This window comes from Argiope bruennichi, chromosome 9 (genome assembly GCF_947563725.1).
Source record: "Argiope bruennichi chromosome 9, qqArgBrue1.1, whole genome shotgun sequence".
In the NCBI taxonomy this organism is placed as follows: Eukaryota; Metazoa; Arthropoda; class Arachnida; order Araneae; family Araneidae; genus Argiope; species Argiope bruennichi.
In genome coordinates this window covers 32,436,401-32,456,678 of record NC_079159.1, presented here as the reverse complement: position 1 = coordinate 32,456,678, position 20,278 = coordinate 32,436,401, and the positions used below count along the sequence as shown (strand labels likewise).

At 29.8% G+C, this 20,278-nt stretch overlaps 1 protein-coding gene across 2 annotated transcripts; it reads right to left on the bottom strand.

Annotated features, from left to right (window-relative positions):
- Nucleotides 1-537: 537 nt before the first annotated feature.
- On the bottom strand, nt 538-16,926 carry LOC129985186 (uncharacterized). 2 transcript variants are annotated; one of them, XR_008785540.1, is made up of 5 exons: nt 16,650-16,924; nt 12,115-12,223; nt 4,080-4,255; nt 2,537-2,689; nt 538-1,135 (listed from the first exon to the last, which is right to left on the bottom strand). XR_008785540.1 is itself a non-coding variant. In XM_056095115.1 (4 exons), exons 1-4 carry the CDS (start codon nt 16,687-16,689, stop codon nt 1,056-1,058), a joined length of 405 nt encoding a protein of 134 aa, XP_055951090.1. In that variant the 5' UTR covers nt 16,690-16,926; the 3' UTR covers nt 538-1,055. The 2 variants fall into 2 exon arrangements, 1 of the variants encoding a protein (XP_055951090.1); XM_056095115.1 differs by lacking the exon at nt 2,537-2,689 and having other exon boundaries at nt 16,650-16,926.
- Nucleotides 16,927-20,278: the final 3,352 nt, after the last annotated feature.

The following is a 20,278-nucleotide window of genomic DNA, read 5'->3' as shown; positions in this document are numbered from 1 at the left end:
GCACCATTTTTGAATCCACTCAAGTGGCGAGAACCAAGCACAATGGCAGAAGCTTCTCATCTTTATATCTGAGGTGCCCCCTGGAAGGAGATAAAATTCTAAATTTTGTTTTTGGAATCAGTAAGGTCTGAAACTTGAAAAAAAATTCAGATCGTATTTTTTAATGATGGTAATATTTTTTCCTAAAATGCATTGGGTAATAAAGCAAGTTACTATTTTCAGAAAATTAAAATAGAAATTCATCTGGAATAAAATGCATTGCGTAGCTATAATTTTCTATTGAAGAAAACTTACGAAAAAAAAAAAACCCAAACTTTTGCATTATTGTTTTATTTATCTATATTTCGATTTATTGACTCATTTATACCGTAATCTACTATTCTCTGCTTTTAAGAATTAATATAACAAGGAGTGAACAAATGAAATATAAATGACAACTCAATTTGTGAAAAGGAGAAAAAAACAAGAAACCTTTATTAATGTATTACAAATTCAAGCTGTTTTCTAACATAAAAATGTTATTTCAAGAATCCAGTTTGAAAATATCTTTTCTTTTTTATTTAACTTATAAATTCCTTCTAATTTTTATTATTACATTTAGAGAGTAAATTCAATTAACATTATTCTAAGTGAAAATCTTTAAATAGAATTCTAGCATTATTAAAGTACTTCAAAATTCATTTTAATCTCTTCAAAACATTTTCAGCAAAATACTCAATAGTGCATTCTGAATGTTTCAAATACAAATCTGTAAAGCTCGGATATCTTGTCTTCCAATTCCAAGTACTCAAGAAATGATCGTTTAAAACTCAGAGGGTCTTCAACAATACTTTAATAATACAATTATTAAAGTACTTCAAAATTCATTTTAATCTCTTCAAAACATTTTCAGCAAAATACTCAATAGTGCATTCTGAATGTTTCAAATACAAATCTGTAAAGCTCGGATATCTTGTCTTCCAATTCCAAGTACTCAAGAAATGATCGTTTAAAACTCAGAGGGTCTTCAACAATACTTTCTTCACGTATAACACTTTTGACCTTTTCGAGAAGAGTCAGGAATGTTCTTCTCGCAACTTCACCACACGTCCTCTCCAACTGTTCGGCCAAGCAAGCGATTGAATACACTGTTTCTCTGAAATTTAGAAGAAAAACATTACTCTATATGTCTTGTTCAAATAAAACAATAAATGGAATCAAAAATTCGTTTTATGAAGACGGATATGTGTTGTTTTATGTAATAATGTGGACACTGAAGTCATTACATCTAATTTTACATAGTCTGCCCATACAAAAACCTAGCTTTTAAAAATAGCTGCTACTGTGACTTTCTTCTTTATAATATCTCTAACTAGACTGCAGGTTGTCCTACACTTATTTGTGATGTTGTCCTCTTGTTCGTATTACAAGAAGATCGATATATTATCAAATGAAATTGGCCTTTGGTAGATTATATGTATAAAGCGAGAATAAAATAATTCCACTTATTTGAAAAACAACCATCAAATTGTTCATTATGACAGTTCGAATCTTAATTTCCAGTAGTGACGTTTTATCAAATTTACTACAGTTTCGTTGCCTAATGAATTAGAAAAAAAATTTCATCTAAAAATCTTAGCATTTTAAAATTCCGCAAGTTTTTTTCTTCTTTAATTTAAGCATCTTTCAATTTTGATTAAAATATTTTTATCATTGTTTTTGCACATTTGCTGTTACCTTTACACAATTTTACCATTTATCCTGGTAATATAGTCACCATAATGAAACATAAAAAAAATAGCGATAAAATCGTACGTTAGACACCATTGAAATAGGTATTAAGTGCACATCTGACTGAAGTGCTATACAAGTTTTGATGGTGAATTTCAAAAAAATGCTTCATTTCCAAATCATTTCTCAAAGAAAAAATTTAAATAAATTAAAGGAATGCTTTACTCTTTAGGATATAAACAGTTAATCATGTTTCGATATAAAAAGAATTTTTCAAAGTTTTAACAAATATGTGTTTATATTCTAATAGAGATAGGCCATATTTGGTTGAGAGAGAAAATATAAACAAATTAAAAAAATACTGAATTAAATTTATTTGAAATATAAATCATAGCTATTTTTCTTATCGTTAAAACTTACCTCAAAATTTGCCAGTAAGATAAAAAAAAAATTTATTAATTGCAGTTTAAATAGAAACAATAGCAAATGCGGATAAGATATTAATTTTTTGTAAATGAAAGGATATTAAAAGCGAGGTCAAAAAAAATAGCTAAGATAAAAAAAATATTAAAAATATGATTACAGAATACGAAACAAAATCAAAGAAATTACTTTAAAATATGATTATAATGCCAATTTTAATGACTGAACTTTTCTAATAAAACTGCTGATTAGTACTGAAAGTATTTTTAGGGCATTCCAAATACGTTAAAAAGAAATTAGCCACTAGTATTACAATTGGCAGTTTTTTAAAAATGTTCTAAAATAATTACAGACTTAAAATTTTTGTGATTCGATTGTAATTGAATTTTATAGAAACACTTACAAGCAGCGTCGTTGCGAAAAATCAATGCGTCCTCCTTCTTTTAAATCATGAAATTTTTTTCAAAATGCAACAGCGTGTTCGGCGGCCTTTTCTGAACAGATGAAAGAGACATTATCAATCATACGCGTAAAGCAACCACATTTTCTAGATAATCTGTGAAAGGAAAAATATTAATTATGCATACAAGATTGCATACAAATACATTTGTTACATAAATTATGAATACATATTTATTAAGTGGTTTAAATACTTGCATAAAAGTAAGCACATCAGTAATAATAAATACAGGGAGACAAAGACGGCACAGGGCATAAAAAAAGCCTTGCGAACCTTTCCTGATATAATTTATTTAACAGATGAACGAATTATAAAAAAAAAAACACTTTTTAACATCCTAATTTTCAGAATATTTCTGAGAGGGATTCTCTGTACCCTCTTTGGTATTGTGGCTTTTGTCCCACCAGAATGACATGATTCAATTTGCTATGTTGATTCATTATATTATTAGTATATGAAATATTCATGGTTCAAGAAAAGAAGTTTTATAACATTTTGCGACACGTGGGTAAGTCATGCTTGCAAAGTTAAATCCTTTCCTACTATGATCATGCAAGACGAAACATCTTTAGAGAATAAGAATTTGGCTTGAAACATTCATAAATTTTATATACAGTCACTATTATTTGAGTATAACTTGTTGCAAGTAAAGTATTTACTTTTGAATATCTGATATAGTACCGACGATGGCTTGCTTTAAGAAGAAGAATTTAGTTTTAAGAATATCTGGTACAATTCAGAAACTAACCAAATAGTTATTAGTTCTTCATTATCAACTCATTTTTGAATGTTCATTAAGTTGTGCTGTATTCATAAAATTGCAATTTTTCTCATACTTGGGTGTTTTTTAATATTAAAAAAAAACAGAGTATTATGATTACTTTTTATCTATAGATCACATAATAAAACAGTTTACTATGCATCCAAGCACCACCTTCTTACACATTTGGACGGGTTAGTTTCTTTAATTAGAGGTAGGTTAAGAGAAGAACTAAGGTATGATAGATACATTATTTTGTAGCAAATACGAAGGAGCTTCTACAATGAGATTTCAAAATCCAGAATTTGCTGAAAGACGTGTGATATGACACTATATGAATTATTACGCGCAATTGTTGTTAATGTGAGTTTTAAATGCATTCGAACATACATAGCTATATGTTGCGTTATAATAGGTACACTCAGAATCATTATGACGCATACGAATTAAATTTCAATATCCTCTTATTTTAATTCTCTTTAACCACATTTTCATTTTCTGCTAAATATTTGAGAATAGTCCTTTAGAAGATGTACACACTTTTTCTAACATTTATCGTCAATTGTAAATATTATACTCCTATTTAATTTTAAGTCATATTATTGCTATAAAACAACTTAGATCACTGTGGCCATCTTCATTTTACTGTGAGTCCTTTTTTTTTTTAGTCCTCTATTATTTTAATGCCACATATATTGCTACCAAAATAGTTTTTCAATAACTCACCTTTGCGTAAAGTTGAATGTTCATCGCACATTTCAATAACCAGATTTTTAGCTTGCAAAACTTTGGTTGCAATAACTTTAGCGTATGGATCATTACTTGCTGCTAATTCTTCAAGTTCCATTTCAAAGCAATCCCTGGCAAATTTGGAGTAACAGTTAAAGAGCTCCAAGGTTGGTCTAAAAGTAATAAAATGTTCGTTCATTTCTATGGATACTTGAATCTGAAAAACTATATATATATATGTGTGTGTGTGTGTGTGTGTGCAGGTGTACATTATAAAATGTGTGTGTGTGTGCAGGTGTACATTATAAAATGTGTGTGTGTGTGTGCAGGTGTACATTATAAAATGTGTGTGTGTGTGTGCAGGTGTACATTATAAAATGTGTGTGTGTGTGTGCAGGTGTACATTATAAAATGTGTGTGTGTGTGTGTGCAGGTGTACATTAAAAAATGTGAATGTGTGTGTGCAGGTGTACATTATAAAATGTGTTTGTATGTGTGTGTGCAGGTGTACATTATAAAATGTGTATGTATGTGTGTGTGCAGGTGTACATTATAAAATGTGTGTGTATGTGTGTGTGCAGGTGTACATTATAAAATGTGTGTGTATGTGTGTGTGCAGGTGTACATTATAAAATGTGTGTGTATGTGTGTGTGCAGGTGTACATTATAAAATGTGTGTGTATGTGTGTGTGCAGGTGTACATTATAAAATGTGTGTGTATGTGTGTGTGCTTTTGTACATTATAAAATGTGTGTGTATGTGTGTGTGCTTTTGTACATTATAAAATGTGTGTATGTGTGTGTGCTTTTGTACATTATAAAATGTGTGTGTATGTGTGTGTGCTTTTGTACATTATAAAATGTGTGTGTATGTGTGTGTGCTTTTGTACATTGTAAAATATGCGCGCGTGTGTGTGCAGGTGTACATTATAAAATGTGTATGTATGTGTGTGTGCAGGTGTACATTATAAAATGTGTGTGTGCTTTTGTACATTATAAAATGTGTGTGTATGTGTGTGTGCTTTTGTACATTGTAAAATATGCGCGCGTGTGTGTGCAGGTGTACATTATATAATATGCGTGTGCGCATGCGTGTATGTCTATACATAATGTATGCGCGCGTGCACATGCATGTTTGTCTATACATAATATATGCATGTATGTCTATACGTAATATTTGAGTGTGTGTGCATGCATGTATATATGTCTATATATAATATATGCGTGTGTGCATGCGTGTATATATGTCTATATATAATATATGCGTGTGTGCATGCGTGTATATATGTCTATATATAATATATGCGTGTGTGCTTGCATGTATATATGCGTATACATAATATATGCGTGCGTGTGCATGCTGTATGCATATATATGTGTGTGCATGTATGTATGTATAAAATATGCGAGTGTGCATGAATATAATATATGCGAGTGTATGCATGTGTGTGTATATTCATAATAAAAGTGTATTTAGATTAAAAAAAAGAGTAAGTCAATAATTATATTATCTATTAAGATATGAATAAAAGTCCAAAATTTTATTTTAACTTTAAATGGTCAAAAGTTTATTAACTCATAAACTCGAAATGAAGAGACCTAGACTAATGAAATTCGGTTTCTGAAAAGAAATTTTGGGCATAGTTTTGAAATCTTAGAAAAATAGGATTGCTGTTGAAATATTTAGCCTTATTTTAATACATAAAGGGTCTCTTAAGAAATTTTTAATTCAAAAAAATCTTTAAGATTACATTGATAAAGTAGGTAGATCTTCTTTTTTTTCCCCGCTATATTTTTATCAAGGCGAGTTGAGCTATTATCATTTAACCATTTGATGAAAAATGAAATCATGCAACTTAGGAAACACATTACATATATCTTAAAATAAATATTTATCATAAACATTTCAAACAGAACAGTATTTCGCAGTTAACCCTCTGGGTGGTTTTATTTTACGTGTGAAACTTCTGAAAAGCGAGAGATGCCAGACTAGTAATGTATCGTAAAAGCGCATCGGTTTTCCAAACGAGATGCACTGAAAGCGTTAGCCGAATTTTTGCTTTCCCCCAAACGTCATGTGAGGTTGAGAGTCCCTAAGGGTAGGAACAAGTTACCGCTCATTCAAGTCAAATTTTATTGCTTTCCTTTATTTTGTACGGCTACAAAAATCAGAGGGTTTCTAAGAATAGTGAATGGGAAGACTTCTGTTTCTTTTTAATCCCGATCGCTGATATAACACTTTGCGAATCGTTGAACAAAAATTTCATTATATATTCGGTCTCACTTCATTATATATATATATATAAAGAGAGAGAGAGAGAGAGCAGTCAATGTAGGATAAAATTTTCTTCATATTTCCTTATTATTCTTTTAAATAAATCATTGTAATATTTTTGTATCGAGCAATAACATTTGCAACGCGGTAGCATATGTCTAAAATTAGAACTAATCATAAATAGTTCTGTTAATCTGAAATGCTTAAATAATAATAAAGAGCTGATGTATTATATTTTAGAAGAAATGGCATCATCTTCTATTATAATAAAACATATAATTTTTCAGTGCAAATCAGCAAATTGGTTGGACAGCTGAAAAAATATATTATTTTAGAGCCACATAATTGACTACCTAGGTATTAGTTATCCAGGCCCTGAAACATCTCGTAGCAGTTTTATCAGAGTTCAATAGTGTTTATAATCGTTATTTTTTATTGAAAAATAATGACATCTTCGTTTTTAAATGATTCAAAATAATGAAATATACAATTTAAAACCTTATAAATTGTGCCAGTGTAAATGCATATCAAATGTTTTTATTTAGAATTTATTTTTGAATTTGTATACTGTTCTAGTGATTTTAAAGAGTTAGTGAAATTTAAAACAATCAACATTTATTTCTATTTTTTCCTTCATCTATTTCCACCATTTTGTGTTCACATTCAATGAAATCGTCATTTTCAAAAACATTCAAAGGCAGCTAAAACAAACAAACAATTCTTTTAAGATATTATGCAGGAGTTTTTTATTCCTCATAAATTTCAATGTGTTTATAACGCTTCAAATTTTCTTTTAAAAAATACAATGCACAGAAATGTTTTTTCTAATTTTTGTCTAATCTGAAAAACTAGTTTGATGCTTTTCATTTAAGCAGTTTTAAACTTATTAATTCAAGATATCCCCTACTGTACAATATTTAAAAATTGCACGTATCACACACCTGGTTTTTGCAAATTTATCACCAAAATTTGATGTAAAAAATTTATTCGCAAGTTTCAGAAATTCTATATTCATATATTTTCCAGCACTCAGAGAAACGGAATTATAAAGAAATGCTGAAAGAAAACAAATAGTATCCACCCACAATATCATCCACAGACGTTTATTATTATTATTCTGAAATTGGGAAATCATAGAGAGCAAGTGATCATTGATGACATATCTAATGGACAAAAGTTTTAAAATGAAATAAAAATTGGCAGAATTGGTTGGAGCAGCTTAATCACCGAAAGGTTTTGGAAATAATTTTAAATTACCGCCATGTGACGTATCTAGTGAATATATAGCGAAGAAATATATATATATATATATATATATATATATATATATATATATATATATATATATATATATATATATATATAATGTTTCTCTTGAAGGAAGGTGGTGAGGGACATGCGATCTTTTATGATGTTATCTATGCTTATATACTCTCATATAAAGCAAAGATTAATGAAATTGGTCTTGTGGTTGAAGTTGGCTTTGATTGGAATTATATATATACGTGGGTGAAATTTTGAAATCATTCGGAAATCTAGTTATTAGCGGATTTGAAAGTATCCAAGGTTTGTAACATAGTCAGTAGACATTTATATATTTATTTATTTAAAGTAAATGTTCACTACAGAAAAAAAAAATCCGATTAAATAGAATTTTATACAAAAGGAACATTTTTTAAAAAATTCTTTTATCACCGAACTATGAAAATATTGTAATGTGGACTGGGAATTTAAAAGTTAAACACATTTGAAATTCTAAAAGCAATAAACACTGGATTTTAAATGTATTACGAAACATGCATGGAAATTAAATGCAACTTTTAAAAACATTAAAAAGCAGATTAAGAATTAAAAATGTGTAATATTTAAACGTAATAACGTAGATTAAAAAATTCAGCCTTTTTTAGAAACTTGTTAAAATGTTTGGAAAATTTGCATAACAAGTATTTATTTATATAATTGACTTAAAAAACAAACAATTGTTTCTCAAATTTCAGATTAATACAGCATACTGGATATGGCTTATCCCCTTTTTTCAACCATTTAAACCCCTTTATTAACCTTTTTTGACCTCCTCACAATTCAATAGCTAGGGTTAAAAAGGCAGAGCATGTACCCTTGGAATCATTCCTTGCAAAGCATTTGAGATAACTTTTAAATTCTTTCTGTCTCGTACTGCAAAGTATGCAATTTTCATAAATTAATTGCAATTAACTTAAATGTAATCTTATCTCAAATATTAGATGAAACTGGCTGATGGGAAATCTATCTGACCGTGAATGCGTGAGCATGATACCCCAAAACAAAAGCGACTAGATCAGTTAAATGTATCATGCAATTTTATCAAAATGTAGATTTATATTAATTTTTTTAAATATAATTTGTAAAAGGATTAATTATCCGTAAGTCTGTCTATTCGTGAGTGTTTGATTAATCATTTAAAATTACAAAAAATAGGTAAATGAAATTTGGTTCTTTGCTTTGACATCATTATTACAAATATGTATCGAATTTTTGCTCCAATCTAAAAGGATAGGAAGACGTGCCTAATTTATACTTGATTCTATTCTTAAGAAATGCGGATACCGCTGCACTCATAAGCATATGCATAGGAGAAAGTAGAGAGGTAAATAATAGCATTGGTCTTTACCTTGATTGCAAATCCTTAAATTACTTTTAATAATAATAAAGTATTGATAAAATTTGTTTTCTAGTTTGGACCCCGCAACTTTTAAGGTTGATCCTGCCCCAATGTGTGCAGTTTATGAAATTTTGTTCCATAAATAACACTCCCATAACAAAATCTGAGTGAAGTAATGTATAATCCTTTATTTTACACGAGTAAATAACAGGTTGTGATTTCAAGGCATAACTATGAATGTTACACTTTTAAATATTCAAAAATAATTTATTGTCCGTGCACCATTGAAAAATTTTTCTGCATTATTTTGCATTAGAATGTCCTTAAAAACATGTAATTAAAAATCTTGCTGCACTTTGCACAAGATTCATCAAAAGCTATCTCATTTATCCACTCAGATTTTAGGCATTAATGAAGAATTCTCATTAGCATATTAACAAAAAAAAAAAAAATGCTTCAAAGAACTGTATATAGAATTTTTGAAATTCCTATTTTTTTTAGATTTTATAAATCTATTACTTTATCTAAGAAATATATCTTCTTTGATAAATTATTGAAAAAAAAAATCTTAAGATAATTTGCTGTGTTAAAGACTTTTACGATGTTATCAGTCTCTTAATTTTCCTAAGAAAATTATTCAAACATTTGATTCAATTTATTTTGCTATTTGTTTTCATCAACATCAGGGTATAAATACTAATAACTAATCATTAGCAACTAAACTAATATTAATAACTAACTAAATATTAAAAACTAAACTAATATTAATATTTTCCAGAATAGAAATAATTTTTTAAAAGATCTTTTTGTTGTTTCTTTTACGACTTTGAAAGAAATTATTTTATTCAGTTCGTTAAGGAACTTTAAAAAGGAGTCGCATTATAAAAAATCGATATTTTTCGATATTTTTATACGATGTAAATCTGAAAAGAGAAACAATATAATAATATCCTTTATTATATTTTTTGAAATTTACGACTGTTTTAAAACACAAAATTCAGTTTATCTGTTTACTTTGAACGAAGAAAAAAAATTGGAGGTAGAGATTAGTGTAAAAAAATATAAATTTGCATTATAAAAATAGTTGAACTAAGAATGTGAAATATATTTAATGTATTAACTATATATATAGGGCGATTTTTCAAATATATCCTTCCGAGTTCCTAATAATTCAATGCGATGTTTAATCACAAGTGAGGATAAAACTGCATTTTGAAAAATACTTTAATGGAACTTTAAAACAACATTTCGATCAAATAAGCTATATCAAAGAAATACTATTGAAGCCAAATGCAGTTTAAATCTGAGTCCACATAGAGCATTAAGGGACACACATTTGGGGAAAAATTCATGTTCCTCTTTTCTTGAACGAGCTTTCGTTCCTCCCTAACGCCGACACCATCACAATGCCCTATGCCCAAAGCAATCTTCGGGCCCACAGATCCTGCGACATCCATAAATGGCCGTAAAACTTCATTGTGTTGTCTCCCCTCCAATTCATCAAGATGTCGAAACTTGTAGGGGGAAAGAAAAACGTTAAAATACGTCGACACCATTTTCGGTTCAGTATGACCCCTACGTGATTTTCCGTGCAGAACAAATTTGCATCGTTCGTTACCCTACGTTAAAATACGTGCAGTGCACTTTAAAGACATCTATGGGGCTACGTAGAAATGCGTGTGGAACTCTTAGAGGGTTAAAAATAATAAGATTGTATGGGTGATTTCATTTAAATTGCACTAAAATTGATTTTTATTTTAACATCTTTTGCAGAATTAAAGGTGTTTAACCAAAGCAATTTTTTCAGTAGATAAAATTGAAAACATAACTATCAATCGGTAGGAATAAAAAAATATATTGAGAAAGAGGAAAATATGAAGAATATGATGATATCTATTTTATATTTGCGGCATGTTCACATACCAGAAAAATAAGATTGTGCAAAATAAGAGAATTGGGTACTATATTCCGACCAAGGTAGAAGCAATTTTAGCCAACCTTTTAAAACTCGCCAAATTAACTGCTATAATAAGAAGGAAAAAAAGTTGACTTGATGACTTAACAACGTTACAACTTGGCGCCATTCGCCGCCGCGCATCCGATTCTTCTGTATGACCGAGTATTGAATGTCACAGTTCCAAATGAGATTGAAGGGTTATACTAAAATTTCTGAATAAGATATTCTTATTCCATTATATGTTTTAAAATTTTTTATGTCATTATTTGGATATTTCTGTTATATTTAATATAAAAACAATCCAAATATTTTTTTCGTTGATTTTTGATTCATTTTTCTCTTGATGAGTCCAAATATTTTCTTTGTTGAATTAAAGTTGAAAATGTGAATCCACGAAGATTCTTCATTGATTTGACAAAGAATCAAATTAGAAAATCAAGATTCATGAAAAATTATATTTACATAATTTAAATGCTTATAGCAATAACCTTCTGTTAGCCACAATTCTTAATTAGTTTTAAGATTGCGATATATTTTAGTCGCCAAGCCCGTGAAAAATTCAACTGTTAAAAGACTCGCCAAACGCCTGTAATCTAAGATGATAAAAAAAAATATTTACAAAAACGCTCAGTTTTCGTTTTCTTAGATTGCAATCGAAATTTTGTCGATTGCTACATTTGACGAGTTATCGGTTGAAAAAATTATACCTTGAAGAAAATCATATCTATTAGATACTGCGATTGTAGAAGGGTAAAAAAAAATATCTTCCCCATAATATCCGAATAGCGTAGTCGGCAAGGCACTGGCTTAGCATGGGCCTGGTGGTAGGTCTCGGCTTCGGAACCTGAGGGTTTCAAGTTCGTGACCCGATTCCACCGAAGAACCGTCGTGTAAGGGGGTCTGTTCCACGTTAAATCTGTCATGACCAAATGTCCTCCCGCTGGTGTGATGTAGTGTGGAGAGGGGGGATGCCAGCTCAGGTGTCGTCCTCGTCATCTGACCGCGGCTCAAAATTACGAGCTCCGTCTCAAAATAGCTCTAGTGTTGCTTCAAACGGGACGTTAATATAACTAAGCTAAACCAAACAAAACAAAACTGGCTTAGCATTTATAAGACCTGAGTACGGTTTCCCCATGATATTTTTATAAAATGCAACTTACGGACATAAACGTGTCAGCTGGGTTTCATTCAATGTGTAATTTCGCTTAGATAATTCTTTCAAGGGGGCATTGTCGCATGTTATCTGATCGCACATAGAAGCGGCAGAGCCTGAAAGAAAAACGCATTATTTGCTATTTAAATATTTTTAAATTCTAAATATCTATTTGACCATTTATAGAACTGATGTTAATATATAAAAAACAGTTATCATTGCCGGAACCGGGTTATTATATAGGCAAAATAGACAATTCCTAAGTAAACAGCATCTTTATGGGGAGAAATATGCATTAAAATACTTTGCGATATTTTGAGAGTATTTTAATTGTATAATTTCTTTAAATTTCTAAAGTTTGTATACTCAAACTTATTTAAATTAAAATATATTTTAAATTTTAGAACATAATTCTTATAACATTTCTAATTAATTACTTTTTGTAATTTTTATATTACGTTGTTTTTAATTATAAAGGCGTCCTGTTTCTTATAAATGAATATTTTTTAGATGGTGTTTAGATTGTTCTCTCATTTCTTTTTTTTATTAAACGAAATTTAATAAATTTCAATCTTACATTTTTATACTCAATTTATTAAAAACATCTCTTGAAAGTGATCCATAAATTAGCTTTTCCCGTTTCAGATTGTGAAAATATTGCCGCGTTGAAAAGAGGCAGTCGACTCTCCGTGGCCGAATGGTCATAGTATTGGCCTCTTTATCTAGAGATCGTAAGTTCGAATCCCGCTAGAGACGATGCGATTCACAGTCTGTATAAATATTTCATTCCTTGATTTTATGTTTTCCTTTATTTCATGTTCCAGAAGATTCTGGACCTTTCTTTAGTTTACCAGATAAGTGTTCTGGACTTTTCTTACTGTCTCCAGAAAAGTATTCTGGAACTTTCCCTGCTAGTATAAAAGCAGAAGATCTGTCAGTCACTGGTTCCGAGTTTAGAATTGAGAATAAATTGGTTTAGTTCTACTTCTTGTGTGTATCATTGAGTTCCACACTAGAGTACCTACGAGACAATATGTCACTAAAAACTTCTTATATAATCATTAAAATCTGGAAGACCAAGCTTCACTCGGCAGGTCTTTTTTATAAAATCGTGTTTCTACGGAGGAAATATTTGGATGCGAATCACATACCGTTTATATATGAATATTTCGCAATCCTACCTACATATAAACTGGTCATTTAAATAAAAAAAAATCTCGAATGCATTTAGTTTAACATGTTATTCGTAACAATCTACTATATTACAGCATTCATTTTACAGTTTATCTATCATTAGACATATTTTTGAACTTATACTCAATGTTACTATGATGAAATCGGGTCCGAGAGGGCGCTATATGATACTGTCTGTATGAGAGCAGATAGAAAATGGTTCTTTAGTTAGTTATATGAAAAAATGTTTTTTGTGTAAAATATGTTTTTCAGGAAAAACACCTATATATATATAAACTTAAAAAGCTAAACTTTATCTAAATATAAAATTTGATTCAAATCGTTATAGCCGTTTCCGATATACACGGAATAATTATATATGTGTATGTGTGTGTGTGTAATGATATTTTAAACTCTTAATTTAATCCAAATTAATTTTCGAAAGTTTATTTTAATTTAGCCCATCGTAACTTCATTCTAAAATATTCTCTTATTTCGTGATCCAATTCCACTTTCGGTTTAATTAAGGAAATAATGCGCCATCAGTACTACGTATCAAATAAAAGTGATCTCTTCAGTGCCTTTGAAAACATATCAAAGGTCACCACGAGTATTGAATTGGCGAATGGCCAGAAATCCTATGTTATATAAGACTAGTGATCATTTGTTCGGCCCTTTTTTGTCTTCTGCTTTTGTTCCGCACTGCACCTTCTTGTAAATAATCATGTTTGTCATTATAAGATATTAAAATCAATATATATATATATATATATATTTTTAGCAGAATTCAGAAAGAAAAAAAAAAGTCCCTAAGACCTGAATTCTCTAAGAACCTCTAGAAGTTTTAATTCGGCCTTGGTCCTTGTAACTATCTTACTATACAGGACATTGCATAGCACACACTGTATAATTATTCACGGAGATTGTTATGAACATGTAACTGTCTACTATGCATATGAGTGGGTGTTAAGAAGAAAGAAAGGGAAAATATACTTAAATGTCCAAAAGCTAAGTGATTTTTCTTCTTTGTAAAAAGAATAAACTTATCCCGAAATTTAAGAAGCAAATTCTGGAAGTCGAAAACAGGTGAAGTAATTCTATCCTTTTTTTTAATATTTATTGAGGTAATATAGTATTTTTTTGAGCAGAATACAATTGGAAAAATTCGAATATGCGCTTAAATCTCCTGTAGAATATAAATTTTCAAAAATAATTGAGTAAATTTAAAATTGATTAAGTTTTACTTTGTTCGTTCTAAATTCACTCTTAAAATTTCATTTTTCTTGATTATCATGCTTTTAAGTTTACTCATATTGAAAATTGACATAAATCTAAATTTAGGTCATAAAACATTTAATAATGATAACAGGAATGAATCCAGACAATGTTACGGGGGGCATGCTGTAATTTTCTATTAGGTTAACAATTCAATGAATCGATAGTTAACTAATAGCCTAGAGTTTCAAGAGGTTTGGTCAAATTTCCGTACTTACCTAGAATTTTACTAATAAAAACGCAAGCAAAATCAGTATACAGTTAATTGCGACTTTGTGTTATTATGATGATTTAAAGATGAGATGAGACAAAATACCCATGCAAAAAATTTGCATTAAAACTGTGGAATTTTTTATAAAGACTTCATGCAATTCATCAAATTGTCAAAGCGCTGTGTAAGGCAGACTGTAAGATTTATTTGTAATGAGTTATGCTGTGGATAATAGCTGTTCATAAAGAAAAGATTTTTCTAAATTTTAATTATAAGCAATTGTGGTTCTAAAATTTTTCTTCGATAGATTTGAAAAATTCTGTTGTATATTATGCGAATTAATTTTTTTAAATAGATTTTTAATCAAACGTATTCCCTTTTGTACTTTTAAAACAATTGAATAAATTAGAGTATTTTTACATATATTTTACAGAAGTCATTTTCATTGTTTTAGTCAGTAAATTTATGCATATGCATAAAATTAGACATTTTTTTTATGCACGATACTATAAAATTTAGACAAATTATATAAATAAAAGTGACGAAGAAAATTTTAAAACAAAAATCAATTAAACCTGAAATATTTGAACCAATCATTTATAATTCGGACATGCAAATCTAATATTTTGGACAAAACCTTTGAATATTCTGGAATTTTAGTCCTCGCATAAAAAATTATCCTGTGTAAAAAAAAAAAAAAGAATCTTCATTCGGTTTTAGTTTCAATTTTTTTTCGATATTTGTGAATTATAATTATTACTTACAAAAGTACCATAAGGAATATGACTTTACATTAGAAAAAATAAGCATTTTAACACAGCATAGTGACAAAGATATTTCTAAGGATACATTAATAGATTAAGTAAAGGCGAAATATTATTATTTTTGAATCTATGATCAAGTATTCATAATCATATGTACAGAATAAATGCTTATAAATAAAATGATCTAAATAATGAAGTCATATTTTTTAAATCCGAGAAAAATTTTATGACATTTGAAATCATTCGTTATAAATCCCCCCCCCTTTTTTTTTTTTGCTTTTTCCCATAATTAAAAAGTGGTTAGAACTTAAATATGAATATAAACAAAGAAGTATAAACATATCGCCTTTTAACAAGCCATGTATCTCAATTTTCAAGATACCATAGATGAAAGGGGGAAAAAAACTAAAATATTCGCAACTAATTACCTATTAACATTCTGTCTAATATTCACAAAAGATGTGAAGAAAAGTCTTTTTTTATACAAGTTATAAAGTTAACAAAATGGAGATAGCCAATATCTTGTGTTAAATTACAATAAGCCATATTTACGAGGGAAATCTTATTTATATAAACAAAATTACCGTTCTTTTTTTCCCCTCTCTTTTTGGTTATGATGGGTAAAATTCGATGTGCAGCCAAATAAATAAACTAATACTTTTTTACATTTTTATCTGCCGGCGTCCTGGCATAGGGGTAGAGCGTCTTCCCCGTGATCTGGGCGTCCCGGGTTCGAGTCCCGGTTTGGGCATGGTTGTTCTTCTGTTGTTCTATCTGTGAGATGTGTGAATGTGCCCTCCTGTAAAAAGGGGTTGTGCAAGCGAATGAGTGATGCGTGAGTGGCAAAGTCGTACTCTTGGCCCTAGTTGGCGCTGCTATAAAAAATAAGAGACGTCCCCCTCAGGCTTAAATCGCTGTCTTCGTAACAGTGGGCTTGTCAATGGCAAGTGCCATAAGAAACAAACAAACAACAAACATTTTTATCTCATAATTATTTATGGTTAAGTATAAAAGCATTGTATTATAAAATATATACTAGTTTAAAATTAATTTTAAATAAATTGGCAAAAAATATTTTCCTTCATCAAAATTTAGAATAAAAAAAATGCAATTTCATACCTTCTATCATGAAACAGAAAAGCAAAATCAAAACCTCCATTCCGTACGTCAAATTCTATGTCCGATTTCGATCAAAAAGGGTGAATTGTTGATGCTCTTGAAGGTTTTTCGGATTCTAACATAATGCTTCTTTTTATATACAAAGCATGCAAGTTTTTATATTAATTAACGGAAGCTAGTAAAGATAAGAATTAAAGGAATTCCGAAAAAAGTCCGCCGTCTGTCTTATTTCCTCATTAAATTACCTTCCTGATTTGAAGCCACGAGGTGTCATTTCAATGAATCTTGAACTTTCGAGTTGTGATCACGTGACAATGACAACATCTAGATTAGAGAGCGAATATATTAATGACGTCAATTTGGGAGCGCTGCTTTTTTGTTCCTACGTTACATTATTGAACAAATAAATCGCTTGGAAGCTCTATTAGCAAACTCTATTATTTTCGGCAGGTGCTTTTGTTGAAATGTTGGTAAAGACAGACGTTTCATGAAATAATAAAAATTTAGAATACTTAATAGAAGTTGTAATTAAACTTGGTGATTTAATTTTCTTTATGGTCACAAGAAATGATGAAAAAATTACACTAAAGCATTAACCCGGAAGCGCATGCGCGAGAATTTTTTAACCCCGCCCGCCTCCATCCTCTCTCTCTCTCTCTCTCTCTCTCTCTCTCTTTTATTTATTTTTTATTTTTAGAAATTCTAAGAATTTATAAAAGTTTACACCTGTTACTTTCTATATTTTAATAGAACAACCGAAATCAATCGAACAATGTATCTTATTTTTTTACACAACGGTTGGAATGAAAATGACTCCCGTGTGTTAGTATTTTCCATTTTATTAATGCTGTGGCTATAATAGCATATGAATGTGGGTAAAGATCCAGAGATCTCCACGCACGTATTCCAATTGATAGACAAAACGATGACTCATATTTGTCGAATATTGATGACATTTTGGTGAAACATTTGAAATCTGCTGTTCGTTTCAGTATCTTGAGACCACCACTTTTAGACGATTCTATCTCTGTAAGGGACAAGATGCAGACGGATGTGCGTATTTCTGGAATTCCTTTTATTGTTAAATGTAAACATCTTCTAGTTTCATCTTTCTTCTCACCCCCTCCCCCTATTTTGTCGAATTAAACTCATCCTAACACATGCGCAAAAACGCGGAGTGTTTTAGAATCCGTTGTCAAATAATAATCATGATATAGAATGTGGACGAAAGATTGAGTCTTTCCAGCTCATGGTGAAAAGTAGCAAATCTTATAATAAAATTTCTTCTCTAATCGTTTGAATAAATTTTCTTGAAATTTATGATAAACATTTACTTTATTTTCAATGATAGACGCGTTTTTGAGTATATATATATAATGTAAAGCTCAATGTGTGTGTGTGTGTGTGTGTGTGTGTGTGTGTGTGTGTGTGTGTGTGTGTTGGCGCTCTGCAGGCCAGATCATTCGACCTACAGCTAACAATTTGTCACATGCAAAACTTGTAGGTCGGGAATGTGCACCTAGGGTTCCTTTTTTGAATTTTTAATTAGAATTTTAATTATTAATTAAAAATTAACTTTCCCGCCAAAAAAATCTTTCATTTTCCCCACCGCCAAATGAGTAAGGCTTCAATTTTTTATTCCACGCTAACAAAGATAGGCTTAACATATTTTCGGCCGATTATTTCAAACGATTCTGTTTATTTTCTTAATGTTTTATGCATTTAAAATTAAACATTGTTAATTAATCCATCTTCCAGATTCATTCTGAAGTACTTTTGAATTAAATTAACACAGAATAAAGGAAATTTAAAATTTCTAATCTGCGTAGTGTTACCCTAATTGGTGTAGAAAATTCACGCATTTGCGTTATTATAATTGGCGTTGAAAATTCATGCATTCGCATTATGATCTGATTGTTGACAACTATTATCAACGGATGCGAACTTGATTCAAATTATTTTTAGGTTAGTTGCATGCTTTTGTAAGTAAATTGTATTTATGTTAGTCATATATTTTTTGTATATGCTTATAGTTTTAAGTACATCGTTTTTAAGTAGTTTTTTTAACCTGTATTCGACCGATTATTTTAAACGATTCTGTTTATTTTCTTAGTGTTTGATGCATTTAAAATCAAACATTGTTAATGAATCGATCTGCTCATGATGATCTGAGAAAATTTTGTTGACAAATTCTTGAGATATTACATAAATTAAGAAATATATTCTTTAGTGTCCATAAGGTTTAAATGCTCAGTGACTCTGTTTTCAGTAATCATATTATTAAAAAAAAATGCTTTGTTTCAGTAAAAAATATTATTATATTTATTGCAGATTTATCATTTACACTTTAATTTAAAGCATAAATTCTACGGGAGCTAATAGAAAATTAGAAAGATACATATTACGTTATGACTGAAGGCCTTTATAATATTATGAGTGAATTATATAACTATTAAAATTTAAAATTTTGAAATATTTTAATGAAGAAGCTATTAAAGTAGGAATTACATAAAATATTTAATTATTAAAATTTTAACGAGCATTCAGATTGGTGAACTGGCTGGTTGCCAAAAGCGGTTGGTATAGTATAAGACAAAAGCAATGAATTTTTGAAGTTCGATGTTAAAGGTTTTTTATTTCAAAATTTCATAACTATAAATTATATGTAAACTATATGTAAAATATAGATTTTATTTTTATACAAAAAACCCACTTATAGTAAAAAGAATAAATTTTATATGAATTAATGGGGGGGGGGGGATGAATACAAAAAAGTTATAGAAAAAGGGGCTAAATGCGATTTTGGGTTTTCTTATTAAAAATCGCATTTGCGTTTTAAATCCAACTTATTCGCATGGAAAATCTCTTATATCCTGATCATATTTTGTTTTTATTCATATAGCGAATATTAGAATTAGGAAGTTCCAGTCAATATAAAGTGATAATGACTCCGTGTGTTTGCTAATATTTTTTAAAAAAAATGGGTATTTGTATTGAAATGTTAAGTGTAAAATACCTTCACTAATCTAAATAGTGGTCGAGTATTAAGGAATAAAATAATTAAAAATAATGCTATTTGAGATTTTATAAAATTCACACTCGTTTACATAATAATGTTCTAATTACTTCACTTTATTAAAGCTAAAAATGTGTTTTTAAGGAGATACTCAAAATTATTTTATAATTTTCAATAAATATTGTTACGAAAAGTTTTCTACTGCAAATACCGTCAATTAATCTTAATGACGCAGCGCATTTAATCTCTAATAGTTCAGCAGCTTTCTTGCTGTCTAATTCTCCAGTTTTTCTACGTGTCGGCGACTCCGACCACACTCACACACCATCACCTCTGACTATACACACACTTCTGACGATACACACGACTTCTTCTGACGATATACACGACAACAACAACTTCGTAGCTTCTGAGTGCCCGTCTTTTATAGTTTCGGGAGGCGGGGCTAGAATCTTCTGACCAATCAGGGCGTACCTGGCTGCATCTCGGTTGTTAGTGGATGGATCTTGAAAGTTCTCGAACTTTCCGGTACTATCCATTTAGTCGCCAAACTCGCCAAATTTATCGCCAAGCCGCCAAATGCTCGCCAAGTCTGTCGCCAAGCTCTAAGTTC